This window comes from Triticum aestivum, chromosome 2A, assembly GCF_018294505.1.
Source record: "Triticum aestivum cultivar Chinese Spring chromosome 2A, IWGSC CS RefSeq v2.1, whole genome shotgun sequence".
Classification (NCBI taxonomy): Eukaryota; Viridiplantae; Streptophyta; class Magnoliopsida; order Poales; family Poaceae; genus Triticum; species Triticum aestivum.
The window spans coordinates 543,822,446-543,827,426 of NC_057797.1; the positions used below are offsets into that span (position 1 = coordinate 543,822,446).

The 4,981-nt window shown below is 49.7% G+C and overlaps 1 protein-coding gene across 1 annotated transcript; it reads left to right on the forward strand.

Annotated features, from left to right (window-relative positions):
- The first annotated feature begins 1,089 nt into the window (after window positions 1-1,089).
- Window positions 1,090-3,104, forward strand: LOC123189335 (pentatricopeptide repeat-containing protein At1g09900). The gene has a single exon (XM_044601731.1). The coding sequence runs from the start codon at window positions 1,107-1,109 to the stop codon at window positions 2,892-2,894; it is 1,788 nt and encodes a 595-aa protein (XP_044457666.1). The 5' UTR covers window positions 1,090-1,106; the 3' UTR covers window positions 2,895-3,104.
- The last annotated feature ends 1,877 nt before the right edge of the window (window positions 3,105-4,981 follow it).

Consider the following 4,981-nt stretch of genomic DNA (forward strand, 5'->3'; position numbering starts at 1 on the left):
GGTGTTGGAACCGGCTGGCAGAGGTGTTGCATCCGTTGCCAGGGAAGCTGCATCCCCTGTCATCGGTGCTGGGTGAGGTGCTGCAATCGCTCAACGGAGGTGTTGCATCCATTTGCTGGCAAAGCTACATCCACGGCTGGCAAAGCTGCATCCATCGCCCAATTTCGCATTTTTGTTACTACTATTTTTTTTTGTAACCATCACAAGTTTTTGCTACCACCGATTTTTTTTGGGTTTGCTTGAACCAGCCCTCAATTTTGTAATTTTTGCTACCACCGGCATTTTAGTTTGCTGGAGCGAGCTTCATTTTTTTGCTACCACCGGCATTTTTTTATTTGCTGGAACAACGTCCAATTTGCTTTATTTGCTACCATTGTATTTTTGATTTGCTGGAACCAGTGTCATTTTTTGATTTGCTGGAACCAGCCCCCAATTTTGTAATATTTGCTACCACCGTCTTTTTGGATGCGAACCACGGCGTCGTCGCCATTGAATCTGCAGGGAGGCAGGCGGGAGGCAGCACCGACGAGGGGTGAGCGGCGACTGTCGACGGCGGGGCATGGCGAGTTTGGAGGCCGGTCGTCCCGCTCGAGGTAATCGGTGAGGGGTCACTCGGGGTAATCAACGCGGGCCTGGGGCGGCCGTGTCGCTCGGGAAGAAGAGGAAGGCGAGGGATGGGGAAGAAAAGGATGCGGAAGCCAGATCAAACGACGATGCTGCGCTGCATCGGGCGGCTGTGGCGTGACTGGCCCAACTATTGGGCCAGCGGGCCGGCGCCTAATAGTCGCCAAAAAAAAAATCTTCGTGTTTCTAGAACGTCTCTTTTCGTTTTCCCCTTTTTTTTAGTGAGAACATCACCTGCTTAACATTTCTTTATATGTTTTTAGAAGTTCCAAACATGATTTTGATCTGGTTTTCAGCGGACATTTTCTCGAAAAATAGAATTGAACTTTGCTTATCCTGTGTACTTTGTATTTTTCGAAGTGCAATTGTTTTGTTTGTGCTGGGATTTTCTACGCGACTCTACTTTACAGTTGGACGATGAGCGCCCACAACACATACACGGCTCATCCCCTGCCCGAAACAAGGAAATCCAGACACGCACGATGCTTTCGTCGCCATCTCCTCCCACCCTCTGCACCCTCCTCCTCCTCCCCTCACCCCCTCCCTCCTTCTCCGGCCACCCCCGCCACCCGCGCCGCACATCCCTAAGCCGCCCACGCAGCTCCAACCCCAACGCGCCGAGCTTCGCCAAGCCCAAACCCGACCCACCCCCGCCTCCGCCGCGCCGTCTGCACGCTGAGGACCGCCGCCTGAGCTCGCTCGTCCACCGCGGCGACCTCGACGCGGCGCTCCGCGTCGTCGAGTCTTCTCCCTGCCCGCCCGACGTCCTGCTCGCCAACAAGCTCGTCCGCGACCTCTGCCGCCGGGGCCGCCTCAACGACGCCGCGCGCGTCGTTGAGGCGTGCGGCTCGGCGGCCACGGCCGTCACGTACAGCGCCCTGGCCGACGGGTACTGCCGCGTGGGGAGGCTCGACGAGGCGCGCCGCGTCGTGGACGGCATGCCCGTGCGCCCCAGCGCGTACGCCTACAACCCGCTCATCCACGCGCTGTGCGTGCGCGGCCAGGTCACGGACGCGCTCGTGGTGCTCGACGGTATGCTCTCCCGGGGTTGCCCCCCTGACGTCGTCACCTACAACATCCTCCTTGAGGCGACGTGCAAGGGCAGCGGGTACAGGCAGGCCATGGAGCTGATCGATCTGATGCGCGCCGAGGGGTGCACGCCAACCAACGTGACATACAATGTTATCATGGACGGGATGTGCAGGGAAGGCGATGTGGACGGCGCCCGTGAGTTACTGAAGAACTTGCCTTCTCACGGGTGCACGCCAAATACCGTCAACTACAACACTATCTTGAAAGGTTTGCGCACGGCCGGGCGGTGGGCGGACGTTGAGGAGCTTATAGACGAGATGTTCAGGGAGAATTGTCCCCCGAGTGAAGCAACTCTCAGTGTGGTCATCACTTCCTTGTGTCAACAACAAGGATTGCTCCAGCAGGCGATTAGGCTTCTCGACAAAATGTCAAAGCATGAATGCACGGCAAATATTGCCACTTACAATGCTGTCATCAGTGCCCTTTGTGAGCAAGGCCATGTGGCTAATGCCTTGGAGTTACTAGTGAAGATGGAATCCCATGGTTGCAAACCTAAGACCACTACCTATAACATTCTAGTGAAGGCTTTGTGCAATGGTGATTGTTGGGAGGATGTTGAGGAGCTAATGCCGAAGACGAGCCAAACTGATCAACCTCAAGACATTTCGCCATTCAATACGCTCATTGGCATCTTGTGCCAAAAAGGGTTGACGCTGAAGGCCATGGAAGTATTTAAGCAAATGCCCAAGAAAGGCTGCTATCCTGATTCAGTCACTTACAATACACTAATAGACGGGCTTGCGAAAACTGGCAACATGGAGCAATCCCTTGAGTTGTTGAATGAAATGGGCAACAAAGGATTCAACTCAGAGGTAAAATATGAGCTGTTGGCTGAGTTTCTGGATGAAGAGGATAAAGTTGAAGAGGCAATCCAGGTGGTTCATAAACTGCAAGATACAGGCATATCACCCCATGCTGTTCTCTACAATACAATACTCTTAGGGCTTTGTAGAAACGGCAAAACAGATCATGCTATTGATATTTTTGCTGATATGGTGTCTGATGGTTGCATGCCTGATGAATCAACTTACGTTATACTCATTGATGGTTTGGCACACGAAGGCTATATGAAGGAGGCAAGAGAATTGTTAAGCAAGTTGAGCGCTAGAGATGTCGTCGTTGAAAATTTGACCAACAATGATGCTTCGCTGTTTGATCAAAATATCCACACTTCTTGAGTTATGATGACACCTCAATGAGGCTAGCTTGTGTTTTTTAACCTTGTTATGTGATAGCGATGGGGTAGGATAGTGCTTACACACTGCTTCAGTTTTGTTGATATGTAAGTTCTCTCTGCTTTAGATTGTTGTGTAACAATGTGCTCCAATATCTTGCAATTTTGGCTGGTCATAATTGCAATATTCATGGGTAGCTTAATAGTTACAGGATACCAGTGTGTTGGAATGCAAAATATGATAGTACAATAAACTGATAACCACAGAATAGGATATTTCAGACCTTGGTATAATACATTTTTTCTTTGTGGAAAGGATGGTAACTTGATCAAAATATGATGGTACTGGCGCTGGGACTCAAGCTATGGTCAAGTAGCTGGATTGTTGTGTGCCTGGCTGCCTGCAGATGTTTTTTCTTAGTAAATCAGCTTCTACTTCGCCATCTTTAGCTAGCAGCGGTTGTTGGGCTGTCCACCACCATATTGGGCCGGCTAGAACCAGCCCAGGATGGCTGCCGAGGGGAGACGTGGTACCTGTTCGTAGCGACAGTTGGCTCTCGAGGGGATGAATCGTTTTCTTTCGTGTGGCTGCGCGAAACGTTATACTTGGCGGTGGCATTTCGGCTGTAATATGGGTGAACTCCAGATTCTCGTTTTTGTGAAGCTGGGCTGGCCTCGCTCTAGATTTTTGCACTAGGATCGACCACAACTTCTTAAAGCTAGCTTCTTGCTGTTATTTCGTTCGGCTCAGCTCCGCACGAGGAGTTTGTGAAGTGTGGAGTGGGAGGACTTCAGAACAGGCCCACCAGTGCCTAGATTTTCTTTATTTTTGCACGAAAAGTCCAGCTATAATTTACTGCAGGGAAGAAGTTTATGTAGGCACCACCGTACAAGCCAATAATCAAACTACATGGACTATGGCTGAAGATGGAAAACAAAGTATGGCATCAATACTTTGCTAGAATACATCATAATTATTGATGCAAGATTAAGATGGGAGGATGTTGAGGAGCTTACCGCAAAGATGGTCAGAGATACCCCCTCCGATAAAAAGAAGTGTTGTGGCTTTAGTTCAAATTTGAACTAAAGCTGAACTAAAGTCACACCACTTTGTTTGTATTGGAGGGAGTAATTGACTTGACCCCGGAGTGAAGCTGATGAACATCATCAATTGAGCGCGTGAAAGAGCATTGCTCCAGTGATTAACAATGGGGAACCGTTGTGCTGGAGCCTAGAGAGGACCGCGATAGGAGTTTTACTAGGTAGTAATGATAGTGAAATTTCAAATTCTGTTAATGATCTCCTGGATTCAGAGGCTGAGCGGGCTTTAGAGATGATTCGTAACTTAGCAGCGGTTAAGCCCATGAGTGATTCCGACTTTGATGCTTTGGGGGTTAGGGTGCTCGATAATTTTTGTGCGGATCTTATACCTCCCCTACCTGAGTCAGAGGTGGAGGATGATACATCTGAGCATGTCGTGGTTAGACCTTCTGAGACTGGTTGTGAGGACCGGCTGGAGAGTCAGAACATTCCTAAACGCAAATGGAAGCGGAAGGTTTATCCGGTGTCCGCAGTGCGTACGAGTGCTAGGATCCGTACGACAAAAAAAATTCCATGATGAATTATGAAAGGAACCTTTTGGAATAGTAGAGGTCTGAAAGACTTGGCTAAAAGAAGGTTTTTTGCAGAGGCGTCTATCGAGCATAGGTTAGATTTTATCGCTTTGTCGGAAACTGGCAGAGATAATTTTGCGCCACAATTTCTGAATACTTTGTCGGGAGGTATTGATTTTGACTGGCACTGTCTGCCACCGAGAGGGAGATCGGGTGGGATCTTACTCAGAGTTAGATGCGATTCGCTCGAAGTTCGAAGTGTGGTAATGGGAGATTTTGCAGTTAAGTTTCGGGTGCGGTCGAAGGCAGATGCGTTCAATTGGGCTCTGGTGGCGGTATATGGTGCCACACAGCCCGAACTCAAACCCGAGTTCTTGGCTGATCTGGTTAGGATTTGCGGCTCTGAGCAGCTTCCTATCCTGGTGGGGGGTGATTTCAACATCGTTAGAAGGCGTGAGGAGAAGAACAATGATAACTT